At 33.7% G+C, this 16,843-nt stretch overlaps 2 protein-coding genes across 5 annotated transcripts in view; one reads left to right on the forward strand and one right to left on the reverse strand.

Annotated features, from left to right (window-relative positions):
• Positions 1-1,554: 1,554 nt before the first annotated feature.
• LOC111514787 (transmembrane protein 170A) lies at positions 1,555-15,418 on the reverse strand. The gene is made up of 3 exons (XM_074179077.1): positions 15,231-15,418; positions 14,938-15,158; positions 1,555-2,061 (listed from the first exon to the last, which is right to left on the reverse strand). The coding sequence occupies exons 2-3, from the start codon at positions 15,070-15,072 to the stop codon at positions 1,816-1,818; spliced, it is 381 nt and encodes a 126-aa protein (XP_074035178.1). The 5' UTR covers positions 15,073-15,158; positions 15,231-15,418; the 3' UTR covers positions 1,555-1,815.
• Positions 15,419-16,273: 855 nt separating this feature from the next.
• LOC111513163 (RAB11-binding protein RELCH homolog) overlaps positions 16,274-16,843 on the forward strand; it is a 62,416-nt gene continuing 61,846 nt past the window's right edge. For 2 of the 4 annotated variants that reach the window (XR_012466381.1, XM_074179075.1), the window contains exon 1: positions 16,274-16,652. Coding sequence is in view for 3 of the 4 variants with exons in the window: in XM_074179075.1 (XP_074035176.1) it covers positions 16,409-16,652 (244 nt within the window). In the remaining variant the exon portion in view is untranslated. The remainder of the gene's footprint in view (positions 16,653-16,843) is intronic. The other 2 variants (XM_074179073.1, XM_074179074.1) reach the window with 1 other exon arrangement.

Raw genomic sequence — 16,843 nt, forward strand, 5'->3', positions numbered from 1 at the left:
AAAACAAAAAAATGTGGGAATCTTCCAAAGATGTGTAGATCGTGCGTAGAAGTAACTTCAGACACAAACTGGAAGAAAAAGCCATCTTGAAACAACTACTTTCAAATAAATATTGAATTACATGAAAGAAAACATACTTTCGAATAAACTACTTTTATATGAACATTGAATTATACAAAAAATACTTTTTCCTATTCAGTTGGTACTCCAAATATTCGATATGGAATCGAATAAGATATCATTTCCAGGATTGCTACACAATATAGTTTGATGCACCATTCCAAGCCACTGGGTAGCAAAACATGTATTTAATAAAACTTATTGCGAAAATTGTATAATCATTATCATTCATTCAATTTTCACCATCATCATGTTTTCATCAAGTAACGGGTCAGTGTATTCATAAGTTATTCTTCAAAATTATTCAAGTGATCAGATTATGTTTCTCCCTAATAACCTTTCGAAGATTTTATAATGGGGATCTATTCTTGAATTTAACGCTGCTAAACTGAATGCACCAGAAATACTGAGAAATCCATTGTATTGGGAAAATGACTTTTGTTGCTATTCCACTTGAGCTATCATTACTATAGTCACTATTAGCAGAACGTTCTCATGAGAAGACTGTGGTAGAAATATTCTCAATGCAATATTGCAAAAACTTGGGTATCTTTTCCATACCAGAAGTTATTTCCTAAACAGCTTTTATTGCTGGATTATGGATTATCACTCACATGTGTGAAGGTTGCCAACAAAATATAGTTTGTAGCTTTTTGACTCAATACAATGTAGACGACCCTTTATTCCCAGTGACTGACAACTTTAGAGAATCACAGATTTTCTCCATCCTTCCACCAGCAGGCCGTCCCTCAAGAACACGCAGACGAGCTCGCTGATGTTCAGATCTGTCAAACAACTGTATACAAAAAGTATTTTTTTCCTGAAGCAGTCAGTTTATGGAATTGTTTGCAGAAGTAATTCACACTTTTTATAACCTCCACATGATAAAGAGCTCAAACTTTTATCTTTTATACCTAGCCCAATTTTCCACATTTTGCAGGAGGCAGCTAGTATAAAAAAGTAGAAAATTAACAAGATAATAAAATAAAATCAATAAAATATAGGGCCAAAAAGATAATAGATTATTCTGCATTAGACAAAAAAGTGTCATTTGGAAAATGAGTAGAATGAATCCAGAACTATAACATTCTTCTCAGTATGCTTTTCACCAACTAGGTTGGCATTATCAAGAGAGGGACTACACTAGAAAATCAGCTACATTGCTGGAATAAGTTTTTTAGGTAACTCTGGTGTTACTGATCAATTGTAACACCTAATAAGGACAACTTGGGCAGTGAAAGAAGGGTTGAGAAGAGGATTACCCTAGTGTCTAAAAAAGTATTTGTGTTGGATTTATTTATATATTCCCAAGAACGATTCATTTTTTGTTTTATTAGAAAAGGAATCTATTCACCACAAAAATTAAATTTCAGAAATTTACATTTGAATTTTAAACAAAATTTTGATGGGGCCAATCGATTAATCATGCAAATATTATTATATATTGCCGTATATTTTTGAATTGAAAGTAAAAATACAATATTGACTTAGGCGTTATGACTCATCTTATTCTAAAATTTGTACAGTGCACAATATTTACAAAACAATAGTCTAACATGTGTGATTTATACATAACAAACGTTGTATATAACAAAACCTCCATATTGTTAACATAGCTATACATATGCTTATCGCACCATCACATTTATTTATAAAAAAAAAATAACTCGTATTATGAGTTCTCTTGTAGAGAAGCTACAGTGTTGCCAGAATCCTCGTAAAACCCATACACCCTGTTAAAAAAGTTTGACCACAACCCCAAAAAAGTGCATACAATGGGTTCATTGGTAAACTTGATGCTCTGTAGACGAATGCAATAGCTGCACTGCTCACTATACCTGTCATTGCCGGAGTTATCACCCCCATAAGTAATATTGAGATGGGGAAAAATTTTCCAAATTTGTGTTTCTTCAGAGTTAAGAATGCGATAAGAGCAGCAATCTGAAAAGAAACATCGTCTGATTAGTTATGAAAATAGAAGAAATTGAGGATGACATCAGGAATGTTCTGTCAATATACTAATCAAAAAACCATTTTCCAAATGAGGATTGAGGTTGAATGTAAAATATCTCTGAAAAAATTCAATAAACAAACCATTTCAACAACAATAATAAATTACTTCCTACCTAGTCTTGTAACACACTGAAAATTATATTTTATAATGTGCACTTTGGCTTGCAATGATCTCTAAAATATGCATTAGTCAATATTCTAAGAGCCTTTTTCTGCTGTCTAAAAATGCTAATAGAATGAGGGGAGTTTTCCCATAGAATAACTCCATAGTTTATTTTATAGTGAAAGAAAGAAAAATATAGTTATCATTATTGATGCATTGATAACATTCCTAAGCTGCCTGAGAAAAAAAATTGAACTTGCATTCCCAAGTGCCTCCATATGAGATGACATCCAATTTTTCATCAAATGTAATTAATGCCTAGTAACAGTATGATGGAAGTAATGTGTAGACATTAGAGAATTTTTTGTCTTTTCTAGAGTTTGTTTTTCTGAAACCACTCATTAGCTCTACCTTTTAAAGAACAGTCTTAGATGAGTTCATGATACCAGTTATAGTAAATTATATCATTTTATTAACATGTTCAATACACACAACACATCGATGCATTGACCTTCATATTCAAGCCATGGGCACAACTGTGATGATTAGAGCATGTACGGAAAGGTTAAATTTTAATGTATGTAGTTATGTGGGCTTCAAAATCAGGCCAGAAAAAGAATTATGGAAGAAGAACTATTGCTTATTCTTGAAAAGTGAGAACAGCGAGAGTTCTTATGACCCCAGTGATGTTGGGTCATCTTCAGATGAAGATTACAAAATCCCAATGCTAAGCCCGCAAAGTAAACTATGATTCACTTACTGGATAAAATGGAAAATAGAAATAGAACCGAAAGGATTATACGAAAACCTTGCAAAATTTGTTGAAAAAATGAAATTAGAATAGATTCCCCATATCATTGTACAAAACGTTCTGATCTGGTCTAGGTTGGGATCGAACTCACCACATTTCAATTGTGAGTCGGGCCCACCAACACAGAGTCAATTCACCGCTTGTGTCAACTTTTATTACTACTATTATTGCAAATAACTAGACTATAGTCTGTCCATATATATATATATATATATATATATATATATATATATATATATATATATATATATATATATATATATATATATAAATATTACTCTTTTTAGCTACCCGAGCTTTCGCTAATGTTTATTAGCTTTATCGAGGGGTGTAATATAAAAAGGACATAATAAATATATATAAAACATAATAACGGATAAAACAGCATACCTGTGCTATGTGAGGATATTTAATTTGGAAATTTCAATTTCGAAAGAAATCTTCAACATCAAAATGACAACTTTTTGACATTGAATAATGTGAAATACTTTTTCTAATTTTTTATTGTCGTTCATCATGGTGATTTATACTGTGTTAATATTACAGGATGCATTCAGATTTATATTTTTTGTTAGTAGAAATGAATAAATTTTGCTGAGGTGTGGCAAGACTAGAATATCAAAAGTGGAAGACAAGCCTTCATAGAAGGTTGATTCACTGGTTTGAAAATTCCAGTTGGAAAAGGTCGTCGTCTGATCATCACTCACATAGATAGATAGATTTATTTGATCATGTTGAATTACATTCATGACCAGTCAGAAAACAATGGTACAATGTACAAAGTTGTGTATGAATAAAAAAGACAGTAAAATTTGTGATGGTTCAGCACAACATCTAAAACATGAAAATATTAAAATCATTCCGTTCATGTACAGTTCATATAATCTTTCAAATTATAAAAATACTTTTTTATAAGATATTTTTTCACCCTCCTCTTGAATAAATTCATGCACAACAATACTAGATCAGAAGGCAAAACATTGTAGAGTTTGATATCCAGCGAATTACGCACTGACATTTCTAGCTTGACCGGGGGTTGTATCAGTTTTTGTGCATTTCTGGTAGTGTAATTGTGGTAGTCTGAATGGGAAAAATATTTATTTTTATTCTTGTGAATCTGAAGCAGTGTGTGGTAGATGAAAATACAAGGCAATAGCATGATTTTGAATTTTACAAAAAGTAGTTGGCAATGTTCATTAAGCATAGGAAGACCTACTCCATAGGAGTAGGCAGTGAGGGATTTGTGAAAGATGGATTGATTTGAATCGAAGAAAAATGGGCATTATCATCAAGAAATGGATGACACAGTATTCGAAAAATGGTTTAAAAACATACATGTAAAACTTTCGCTGGGATCCGTAATAGCAATGGATAATGCAAGTTACCACAATAGACGAGTCGAGAAGCTGCCAATACCATGTTGGAGGAAGGCAGATATGAGTGGTTAAAAATGAAAGCTATTCCTTTTGAATCAATCATGTTAAAAGCGGACTCCTCAACTTGGCTAAACGTCATAAGGAGCAGTCAACGTGGAGCAGGCAGGTAAAAATATTTGATGTATCCGATTTCAGTAATTTTTGAATATGTTACATATGTAGACTCAACCTAGATATACAATATTTTGTATAGTTTTGACTAACTCATAGGTATGTATTGTTTCAAACAAAAGTACCAGTTAAAATAGTTAATAATCAAATATACTAATAAAGGAGCTTCTTGATAGCATTTTTTGAAGAAAAAAAATTGAAAAAAATGTTTTTTATTTTTCAAATTGATTTTTTTCAAAGTTGGACCCTTTTGATTTCTTTTTATTTATTTATTTTTTACAAATAGACCCTAGTATACAGGTAATCCATATGAAGTTTCATAATGGGCCTGGTATTTTAGGAGCTAGAGCAGTTGCAATGCCGGAAGGTGGCGGCTACTGCGCTGACAAGCGGCGCGCCCAGGCCCGTCTTTGACGCTCGCTGGCTGACGACAAACGAAATGTTAATTTCGAGTTACTGTTTACCTTATTTGTCTGTTGTGTAAGAATAAAACTAGATGAATATATTATTACACAAAGAGTTCATTTACAAATTTTTACAACTTTATAAAGTTCACTGTTACTGGTGCATTTTATCGTGATACCTTCAGCAGTGGGAATAGAAGCACAATATTTTTTGTTTCTGGTATTGTCATCGCAGAAACGAACCTGCTTTCTAGGACACATGTATTTTCTTCAATATCTTCTTTTTGAGTATGATAGACATTTGTTTGCGGCATTGATGTCTTGTACCATTCGTACAAGACATCAATGCCCGTACTGCCCCGTGGCCCGTACTGCCAGACGTTTTGAATTTCCACCAAGACATTTGCCGTGTGCAGTTGCTTGAAAATGAAATTCTGCATCTGCAGATATCTTGTTTGAAATTGAAAAGATTGATGAAATTGAATCTGTTTTTAAAATATTGTGAAGCTCCGTCAGTAACGAAAAACATTTCTATTTGTAGTTATGTTATTTTCTTGAGGATGTTGGTGTACAACTTTTTGGAATGTGTAGAAAGTAGCAGTGCCATGTTTCAAATCGTCTGATATCAGAATGATGCTTCCGTGAAATAAAATTTGTTATTTTTTGTTATAATATACTGATGTTAGGAGGGCGGCTTGTTCATTATTCTAGTGTATGCCTTCTTTGTGTTAGGAATCACACGTTAAAAGGTAAGACCTCGTTAATCCTTTGCTCACACAAGTTTCGACTTCTGAGAGTTGTCGTTCGTAGGGGTGCGACAGCTGGTTAACGGAAAAACATATTTTAAACATATTTTAAACATATATTTTGTGCGGCATCTTGAACTATAAAGCTATAATTCTCTGCAATATCACATTGTACTGTAACGTCTCCTTTTTCCATCGATTCTTTTAATGATATGAAATACTTAGCCTGTTGATCAGCTATGCAGGCATGTGACTTTTAAAGTTCTAATGAGGAGCAAAAGCTTTCAACGAATTCATCAGATGGAAGGACCTGTGTAGCGATGGTGAAACGGTCTGTACCAATCGATGTATTAAACTGCACACTAGTATTTGGTTGTCGTCGAAAGTTTTTTTCAGGTGCTCTCGAATTTCTTGAAGGGGGAATTCGCTCAATGGTGTTTTTTGTGTCATTAAATGGTAAGCTGGTGTCGGATTTGTACACATCATTTTTGAAGGCACTCTTTATTTATTAGATGTGAAAGGAATCGCCGTCTCATTAGTAAGAGCTGAAATATCTTCCCTGCTTAGCATCAATTCAATATTTTGGTGATAAATACACACACAAACTACATGTGTACCGGAGTCACCAGCAAAAATGCACTGTTTAGGTCGCAATGCAAAAAATTTTGAAAGACCGACTTTTGCAGTAGGGTACCCATTCTATTGTTGATACACTTCATCAACGTTGCACATTAGGAGCTGCTTTTGAAAATTAACTATTTTTCCATCGTCCAGTTTGACAGACACAAAGTTTTTTTTTTACTAGGCATTATTCGAAAGTTGTCTTCTCCGAGGTAAAATGACTTTACTAAGTCCATTACATCCGATGTCAACTGTTGTCCCGCCGGTGGATTAGGTTATGATAAAATACCATAGATGGGTCATTAAACTTTTAACTGTAACAGTTTTTCACTGTCGTTGAATTTTATGTCGTCTGTCTGTGTCGATTTCGTATTTTCTTCCAGAAAATACATGATGTTTGCGATTGCTATGACAATTGGATTGATGATTCGGTTGATTGGTTACTGTGGGCTAAATGTGTTACTGGCGGTAGCGACATTTCAGTAGTAAGACGTTTTCTGCTCTGTTTACACACATATAAAAACCTGCTTGTTGCTAAAACATTGTCTCTGTCTCGTTTACACAAGTAACATACTGCTTAGTAATCATAGAAGGAGCCACAATGACATAGTTATATTCAATTTAATACACCAGCAACATCTCTCTTTTTAGCCGCCTACAAAAAAGGAGGGTATCAAATCAACCCGTATGTATGTAATGTAACATTTTTAGAATTCTAAAATATTTTGATATGTTGGTCTCTTGAGGCTTCAGAGCAAGTGTGCAAAATTTATGAAGTGTATACATTTTTGTATGTTTGTCCTCGTATATCTCAAAAACTACTGAACCGATTACTATGATTCTTTTTTATAGTTTGGAAATGGTCTATCTTAGGAGTCACAACAAGTTCCATTAAAATCAGTTCTGAAGTTTATGAAAGACGGGGCCATTTGTTTATGCACAACTAATTACACTTATACATATATGAACAGTATTAACTTTAGAGGCACAAAGATGGAAAACACAGTAACATTAATCACAAAATCTGTAGTCCACACTCTTGACAAGCAAAAATATAAGTATTTAGACCCATGAATGACGAAAAATTTCATTTATATCATATAGTGGATTCAGGAGCAATGATTGTTTTAGTTGGTATTTTAATTTTTTAGTTGTGTAATACTTCTATTCCACTGGTATTTGGTTGTACAGTTTCATTGTATTTGTTTTTTCGTTATTTACTTTTGGTATCCTATATTTTTATTTCGTGTATCATGTTCATGAAAATCTGTTCCCGAAATATATTTATCTTTATGTTGATGTATCCATAGAATTTCCTCTATTATATATATAACAAATTCATTTTTAGCTAAACAGGTCATTTTGAGAAATAATCCTGAAACACATCGACTTTTGATGTTAATTTACCGTATTTTAAAATAATAATCTAATATACAGGGTGAATTACGTTCGAGTAATGACGTCACCGTCATTTTTTTTAAATGGAGCACCCCCATTTTGTCTCAATTTTCGGTTTACTCTAGCTGAGCTGATTCCAAAAATGTATCACATGTTGATTCCAATTGGTACAGGGTGGACAAAAATACAGTAGTTGTGTGTATGCTAATAAAGTAACGCGTAACATTCTTTATTAGGTAAATTAACAATATTATCAAAAATACTTATTGTCTAGCGGACAGAATATGCTGGAATACATGACTTTATATTAAATGTTCGAACTGCAGCCCTTGCTGTTATTTGACAGTAACCCAAACGGTGTACAAATTCTTGTTGAACCTTGTGTATGGTTTCTTGCGTAATATTGTTTATTTCTGTTCGAATTTTAATTTGTACATCTTCAATATTTGCTGGTTTCGTTTTATAAATAACATTCTTCAGATGGCCCCACAGAAAATAATCCAAAGGATTTAAATCTGGTGACCTCGCTGGCCATTCAGTGGGTCCATGTCTACCAATCCACCTGTTCGGAAAAATTTCATCTACGTATCTACAGCATAATGTGGAGGTGCACCATCCTGTTGAAACCATAAACTTTCATCAAAACCTCCAGGATTACGTCTGCTGGGAAATAAATTACGTAAATTAGGTACGAGATACCCCCTTAAAAACTTAAGGTACTTTGCCCCGTTTAAATTACCTTCCATAAAGTAGGGTCCAATGATTCGATTTCGTACAATTCCAGCCCATACATTTACCTTTTGAGGGTATTGTGTATGATGCTCACGCATCCAGTGGGGGTTTTGTTTTGCCTATTATCTTCAATTTTGACGGTTAACCTCACCATTTAACGTGAAAGTGGACTCATCAGAAAAAATAATGTTTTGTATCAAGAGAGGGTCTTGGTTACATTTATCCATCATTTCTTCGCAAAATTGGAGTCGTCTATCGGGATCATCTTCGTTTAATTCTTGCACAAGTTTGATTTTATAAGGATGCCATTTTTCAAGCTTCAATAGTTTGTGTACCATTGTTTTGCCAACACCGATTTCGCGACTAACTTTACGAACAGAAGTGTGCGCATCTTCTTCAAAACTCAGTAAAACATCTAATGCTGTATCAGCATTTGCAGGGGGACGACCTGATTTGCGTACATTTGCAACCGTACCAGTTTCTCGAAATTTCGTTTCCAGCTTACTGACTGTTGAACGCGTTATAGGTCTTTCTGGATATTTATCATTAAACAAATTGCACACTTCCATCTGAGTTCGCGATCTGTCTCCATACCCAATCATCATAAGTATTTCAATTCTTTGTTTTACACTTAACTCCATTTCTACTTCCAATTAAATCTAAGCAATCATTCGAATATTCACGAATACCAAAAATATTGTAGTACTAAACTGTCACTGAACATCAATAAATCACTAAACAAATAATGATATTTCACAAAAAACTAGACGACTATGTTTTTTATAAATGTAGATAAGAAATAATTTCTTTCATATTCTGTCTGCTAGACCACAAGTACCAAACATGTTTGGAAACAGCTCATTTTCATTACTCTAAACATGTAGCAAACTACGGGGTGTTACATTTGAACCAATTGCCGCTAGACAATAAGTATTTTTGATAATATTGTTAATTTACCTAATAAAGAATGTTACGCGTTACTTTATTAGCACACACACAACTACTGTATTTTTGTCCACCCTGTACCAATTGGAATCAACATGTGATAAATTTTTGGAATCAGCTCAGCTAGACCAATCCGAAAATTGAGACAAAATGGGGGTGTTCCATTTAAAAAAAATGACGGTGACGTCATTACTCGAACGTAATTCACCCTGTATATTAGATTATTATTTTAAAATACGGTAAATTAACATAAAAAATCGACGTGTTTCAGGATTATTTCTCAAAATGACCTGTTTAGCTAAAAATGAATTTGTTCCATACTTTACGGAAACAGTGTATATATATATATATATATATATATATATATATATATATATATACAAGGTAATGTCAAGATTTTCTTTTCAATAAAAATTGGCTTGGTGTGTGTTCTGTTGCCCAAATTGGCCAGAGCAGATTATAAATCTGCTGATGATACAAGACTTTTGGCAGGAGGAGAAACATATCCAGAGATGATGGTAAACTGTTGTAACAATTTTCAGAAAACCAAAAACTGTTTGAAAACTAAAAAGTTAGTATTGAACGAGTCGAAAACTGAAGTGAAGCTATTTGCAAACTAACAGCAGAGGAAAACCAAATGATATATAATTTTTCAATAATTCCTTTCAGTTATCACATGACACCAAGTTTTTGGGTGTTTACATTGATGGCTCAACTGGTCACAACATATAGAGGAAATCTCTTCGAAGCTAGGAAAAGTGTCCTATGGACTGTGAATAATCAATAAACATCTAGAAAAGCAAGCAGCTTTATCTCTTTACTTTGCAAATTTTGAATCTGTCATGAGATACGAAATAATTTTTTGGGGATCCAAGAATACAAATAGAATGTTTGTTACACAAAAAAGAGTAATGAGAATAATCAATTACAAACATTATAAGGACACTCGTCGAACAGTTTATAAGAATAATAACATAATGACTGTATATGCTCTGTATATTTTTGAATGTTTGATGTATTTGTTTAAAAATAGAGAACTTTTCAATCTAAATGCTACAGAACACGAATATAACACTCGGAGGCATGACCTCATTCCTATTATATGGTAATGAAATTTTACAAGTTACCAGTACTTGTTAGACATTCTGCTAGTAGCAATCAATTAAAAAAAACATCAAAAAGATACTTATAGACTTAGAACCCTATTGTGTTGAGGATTTTTTGAAACATCAGTTTTGAAACATAATTGTGTGTGAACACTATTATCATTTTTTTTTCACCGTAGTGTGCGCTGGCAAGGCCCTAACCCCCGAAGCCCCGATACATTCGGGAGGGCGCGCAGCATTATCAACCAATGACCACTCCCCACACCGTGGGGAAAGTGATCCATGGGTCCGAGAATCATGTGCCCTGAGCTAACACAGTGAGCCAAGAATGACAGCCTTCTGCATCTGTGCGGCTAAGATTTCTGCTTTAGTGCGACAAGCCGGTATGATTTTAATATTCGAGAGTAGAGAGGACTTCACTCCACTAAGGACTCCAATAATCAGAACAACCATCTTGACATAGTGATCTTCGATATTTCATCTGTTTTTCAGTGAAAACTCCACACTCTACGGCAAATATCGTTTGTTATTATTATTGATATTATTATTAATTTTCTTTTGACTCATCAATAGTTGACAATCCTGGCTTGTTCCCGACAATAGAACCCCATATACAAGATGGCAATGTACCATGCCATAGAACAGGGGTCTCCAAACTTTGAAGCCTTCGGGCCATAATGATTTTTTCAGTTTGTTCCAAGGGCCAATTTCTGCCCTTAACTATATTTCTAGACTAGGATAGCCGCGTTGGTTCGAGAAAGTTCTGGTTCTAGCTAGTGTATTCCGATCACCTCGAGATGGCAGTAATAATTGCATATAAAAAGGCTAGCGGCGCAACTGCGAGTTAGTCTGCGTAGGAAAGGCAAAAGAAGCGAAACTGTCTATTGTGAAATAAAGTAACACCCGTCAATAAAAGTATTTTGATTTTACTTATTGTTTTTATATGTGTGATTTGTTAGTATGGAAAAGAAGCGAAAAATCGACAGTGAATGTAGAACGTTCCAAGAAAAATGGAACTTTCAGTATTTCGTGATTGAGTCCAGTAATAAGGGGCTATGTTTAATTTGTAATGAAACCATAGCTGTTCTCAAAGACTATAATATTAAACGACACTATGAATCGAAACATCTTCAAAGTTACTCCAAGTATACAGGAAGTTTGCGGAAGGAAAAATTTGAAGCTTTAAAACGCGGACGCGGACCCCAAAAAGGTAAATTTATTTAAAAGTGTCAGTTTGTCAGCAAACACCGTGGCTCGGAGGGTGCAAGACATTGCAGAAAATATATCATCTCAACTGTCTGACAAAAACGGACATCATGAGTGGTTTTCTCTAGCATTGGATGAGTCAACGGATGTTTCAGATACTGTTCAGGTGTTGATTTTTATTCGCGGAGTAGATAAAAGCTATGAAGTGTATGAAGAACTTCTTGATATTGATAGTATTCACGGCACGACAATTGGGGCAGATATTTTTAAGGGAGTTGAAAATGCCATTAATAAAAAGAACCTTCGATGGAGAAATTTGAAATCTATAACAACTGATGGAGGCAAAAATATGTATGGTAAAAATAAAGGAATGGTTGTATTTGTCTCAAAGGCTGTAGAAAATGATGGTGGTTCAAAACCATTAATCTTACATTGTATCATTCATCAACAGTCCTTGTGCGGAAAATGTTTGGATATGTCTGAAGTTCTAAAACCAGTCATATCAGTTGTTAACTTCATCAGATCCACTGGGCCGAATCACCGACAATTCCGCGAGTTTATTCAACAGATTGGAGAAAATGATTTACCATATCATACTGCCGTACGCTGGCTTAGTTGCGGAAAAGTCCTTAAGCGCTTTTTTGAACTTTGAGCAGAGATCGAAATTTTTTAAATGAGTAGCAGCGCCCTTTTTGCCGATTTAGAAAATAGTGAATGGATGTGGAAGTAAGCCTTCTATGTCGATTTGACAAATCATATGAACAAACTGAATTTGAGATTGCAAGGAGAAAATCAGTTTCTCTCTGATTTATACACCAATATCAAATCCTTCAGGCAGAAAATAATACTATTTCAATCGCAATTACGTAAAAAATGTTTCACACATTTTGAAACATGTGAAATATTCAGCCACATTACAGACTGAATTTCCCGTCAGTTTTGCAATCAAAACTTTGAGCGCTTTGAAGATAAATTTTGATACTCGTTTTTCAGATTTTGATGTCATTGCGAATGAAATTAAGCTTTTTCAAAATCCTTTTGATTCTGACATTGAAACCCTGACTCCGGAAGTCCAAATGGAAATTATTGATTTACGGTGCAGTGATATGCTTAAGAACAAATATCAAAATTCATCTTTGTTGTAATTTAATAACAGTCTTCCACTGAAACAATTTGATAATTTGCATAAATTTGCTCGTGGGTTGTTTTCTGTTTTTGGTATTACTTACTTGTGCGAGAAAACGTTTTCCAAGATGAAGTACACAAAGAATGTTTACAGATCTCAATTAACCGATGAGCATCTTAAATCTCTTTTGATAATTGGTACAAATAAAATTGATCCACAACTACAAAGTATTGTCGGTGGAAAATTACAATTACATAAATCTCGTTAGTGTTTTTGTTTTACTGTGATTCTTTTCAATTATTTGTTAGTTATTAATATGCTTAAACTTAGATACCTAAGTTAAGTTTTCTTTGTCATAATTTCTGTCGTTAAGTTTTACCTTGCAAGTAAATAAAACCGAGTAATTATCATTCTGTGTTTTCTTCTTCAACTTATCACAGCAATAGTAACAACAATCAGGTAATCATTGGCTGTCGCGGGCCAGATTGATGACAGTAAATCATTGGCTGTCGCGGGCCGGATTGATGACACTGGCGGGCCGGATTTGGCCCGCGGGCCGTAGTTTGGAGACCCCTGCCTTAGAAGAAGAAGAACTTTATTTATTTAGTAGGACATGTCCTAATATAAAAATAAAAAATAGCTGTACAAACATGTTTCTAGACTAATAGTTATATAACAAAAAGAAAAGAAAATAATGCACTTAAAGTATGCACTTAAGTATAATAAATTCGTGTGAACAAGATTGGTTATGTTGTAATAAATTCTGGTGATTTATAGTGACGGGATATTTTTACTGATCCTCGTTTTAAATACATAAATGGTATTAGATTGCTTGATGTCTTGTGGTAGCTTATTGAACTCATCGAGTCCTTTATAGAATAGCGATTTCATTGAGTTTGCCATTTTCCAATTATGGAGATGAAACATATTATTTCCTCTAGTAGTATAGTTATGTATTTGAGAGTTAATCATAGTAAATTCACTCAGTTAATCTGGAAGTAGCTCATGTAATATCTTATAAATAATAATAATAATAATTCTTTATTGGTGTGATGACATTAAAAATGTTTACACAAGTCAGGAAAGGATAAAGACATAAAAATGGTAATATACATATATATAGTAATACAAAGTACAAAAAAAATCATTGTTAATTTATAAAATCTGTTTTTTACCAATACCCACTGCAAACAATCTAACATCGCTGCAATGCTGGTAAAACGATTACACTTCAGTATTATTCTCATACCGCAATTTTGCAGCTTTTGTAGTTGTGAAATTTTATCAGAATCAAGTGAACAGTTTTCGCTAGATAGTAATTCCCTGAGATTTCTCAAAACAAATAGACCCCTGAATAGCCTTTTTTGAGTTGCATTTATATAAGTACTTTCCAATTCAGTTGAGTATTAACATGAATACCCAGTAGCTTAACTGTTGTTTCAGTGATGTTGTGAAAGTGATGTTCTCTGTTATATTTTTGTTTAGGGACATAACGTTTGAATTTGAAAAGATTTCCATTTTTAATAATGTTAGGACCTAGCACTGAGCTCTGAGGCATCCCATCTTCGACTTCTATAGTTTTTGTGTTTTGTTATTTAGTGATACATACATACTGCTGTCTGTCTTTTAGGTTTGACTCGATGAGATCTAATGCTGTTCCGCGTATTCCATTTTTGTGGAGTTTTTTCTGACCTCTTAAATTTAATATTCTGATTATTTTATAGATCTGTAGAAGGTAAGGATCCTAAATAACTATTTCAAAAATAAATTTATATTAATACCTCCAATCTATTGCCTATTAATACTATCTTTAACGCAATATTAGAAAAACTGTCGGCCCCCTCTTTTGATGTTGTTTGTCGAAAGTCACTATTTCAATGGCTCGTTAGCGGCGTCCTCAAGGGGCATAGTGAGTAGAAATATATCAATGACTTTGTGAATGAATTGCAGTACCACTTGCTTGAGACAACTATGTTGCTTTCTTTGATGTACTCGCATGTTTGCATTCTTGAAATTCTTTCATTCTCAGACAATACCGAATATACTATAGAAAACTTACTGTATGAACTAAGATTGAGGAAAACAAGGCCCATAGGAAGACATGATACCACATCTTTGTAAAGGTATTCAGTGCATCAGCCTGCTGTAGCCAAAGAACTGTGCCAACAGAATCCAATTCAGAATTTTTTGACATTTTTTATATGACTGCTGTTTTCTTCTATGTGATATTATCCAGTTCATGTGTTGGATCTTCCATCACGAACTGATGATTCAATTGCCCTGTTAGAAACGAAATTTGAGGAATCGAATGGGCAAGTATTTGTAGATAATATTCTCACGTAAGTAACTTACCTTTTTTCAAAAATAATTATCAATTTGTCGAACAACCATTACATTTCCAAGTCGAAATTTTTGGGTAATCTAATTCATAACATTACTAAAACAAAGTGAACACAAAAATATATACAAATAAAATCCAAAAATCCTTCCTCCTCTAGTAATAACATGACGTGACATTTTGACATTTAATTTTTTCCTCCCTCTCTCTTCAATCATGAGTAAAACTTGACGTTAAAGGCAGCAGCCTCACATGAAGCAACCAAGAGAAGACGAACAGATCCAAGATACAGCATTTCTGCTTAAATATCTCCCAATTTATGAAACATTACAATTTGAACTTTTCGCCCAAGTTGGTTATATGTATAACTATATTTGTTAACAGTTTAAAATTTCACTCATCTGTTGTTCAGAGATTCCATTCAGTACATCTTAATTCCTTCGCAGATTGAGGTGCTTGCGAAGTGAATTTTCTAAGACAGATTTTCCAAATGAGTAATAATGCTTGTACATGTTTGCAAAAAAATATCGTCCCGTTGATAACATGCACTTTCATAAAATTTTTCGTATTCCTTAATTTATTAATTTTTTATATTTTGACCAATTATCATAAATAAAAGATATTGATATGAAAAGCGACTATGAACTGACACACCTCAACATATCATATCAGAAATATATGCAACGGACTGTAGCTGCTCATCGTTTTGAGGTTCAAATCAGTACACCTCGAACTTCACTATTTAAGAATTCTTTCATTTGAAGAAGTGCGCTCGAGTGGAATAAACTTCCTGGGAATGTTTTTCCAAATGGATTTAATCTACAGCGATTCAGATCCAATGTGAATCACTACTTTCGAACGTGCACCACTCTTGAAACGCCTTAAGGATTTTCCTGTAGTGCTTGTGTTTTGTCCCTAAAAATTTTTTTCGAAGTAACGGCTTTCTCGAAAATAGGTCATATGATTCTATAATACCACAATAGTGTATTTCTATCCGTCATGAACGTATTGAGAAATGAAGGATGATACACTATTGTTGCTCGGATTTTACCAATGGAATACGCCATAAAATTTGTTATTATGTCAAGGGGTGGAGGTTATGTAGAAACTGAAAAACAACAAATAACAATATAACTAATTTTTCTGGGCCGAATTTCAATTAGTGAATTTTGCAACGTTCAAACTCTTTAAAATGTCAACGTTTCCCGAAACAAGACAAAGCTGTGATGAAAATTCAAAAATAGTTGATAAGGGAGTAACATACAATGATATTGCAACAAAGTTATTGCAAGACCGTCTTTTGCTCACTGCCTTGGAACTTCATACAGAGTTACTCGAATCTGGTAAAGAAATCAGACAGCTGAAGGATTTTTTCTCCAATCCGGGAAATTTTGAATTACAGGCTCAAGAGTTCCGAGAAATCCCTTCAAGATTGTGTATGTATATTAGGAATGTAGTATTTTTTGCCTTGAAACATTTATTCTATCAATAATTCAGTATATAACGGCATAAATAACATTATTAGGGGAGGGGTGGACAAAGTGGCCACCCTAAGGAACATCTATTTTTTTCCACCCCTAAACTTTTTTGAAATATTTCATAAATCCCTTCGACATTCAGTATGGTT

Source organism: Leptinotarsa decemlineata, unplaced genomic scaffold (assembly GCF_025532065.1).
Source record: "Leptinotarsa decemlineata unplaced genomic scaffold, Ldec_3_MD MMD2_tig00004307_RagTag_RagTag, whole genome shotgun sequence".
Lineage (NCBI taxonomy): Eukaryota > Metazoa > Arthropoda > Insecta > Coleoptera > Chrysomelidae > Leptinotarsa > Leptinotarsa decemlineata.

Bases quoted from the DNA above. Each gene is read 5' to 3' on its own strand.
- LOC111514787 (XM_074179077.1), bottom strand. From the start codon at position 15,072: ATGTCAAAAAATTCTGAATTGGATTCTGTTGGCACAGTTCTTTGGCTA. The intron at 2,062-14,937 runs GTAAGTTTTCTA...GTTTCTTTTCAG, and splicing joins CCTCAATCTTAGTTCATACA to ATTGCTGCTCTTATCGCATT.